General features: G+C 61.7%; 1 protein-coding gene across 1 annotated transcript in view; it reads left to right on the top strand.

The window, feature by feature from the left end:
- The window catches only part of EMH_0080670 (uncharacterized protein), a gene marked incomplete at both ends in the record, with an annotated part of 548 nt that extends 208 nt beyond the window's left edge, over positions 1–340 (top strand). The window contains one exon of the mRNA XM_013500288.1: positions 203–340. Coding sequence (XP_013355742.1) covers positions 203–340 — 138 coding nt within the window. The remainder of the gene's footprint in view (positions 1–202) is intronic.
- Between the last annotated feature and the right edge of the window lie 20 nt (positions 341–360).

The following is a 360-nucleotide window of genomic DNA, read 5'->3' on the forward strand; positions in this document are numbered from 1 at the left end:
GCTGCTGCTGCTTGCTGCTGCTGCAGTTTGCTGCAGCGGTTTGTTGTGCTGCAGTTATTTCGGGTGTCAGTGAATAGCTGCTGTTCATGCCGCTGCTGCCTCTGCTTCTGCTGCTGCTGCTGCTGCCTCTGCTGCTGCTGCTGCTGCTGCTGCTGCTGCTGCTGCTGCTGCTGCTGCTGTTGCTGCTGGTGTTTGTGTGTAGGAGCTGCGTCAGCAGCAGGAGGAAGGTGAGCGTCTGCAGGACCTGCGGCTGCAGTCGCTGGCGCTGCAGCAGCACGACGAGCTGCTGCGGCGCAGCCAGCTGCAGCGGCGGCGGCTGCAGCAGCAGCAGCAGCAGTGAAGATATACCCTATATACCCA

Source organism: Eimeria mitis, genomic scaffold (genome assembly GCF_000499745.2).
Source record: "Eimeria mitis Houghton genomic scaffold, Emh_scaff5232, whole genome shotgun sequence".
NCBI lineage: Eukaryota > Apicomplexa > Conoidasida > Eucoccidiorida > Eimeriidae > Eimeria > Eimeria mitis.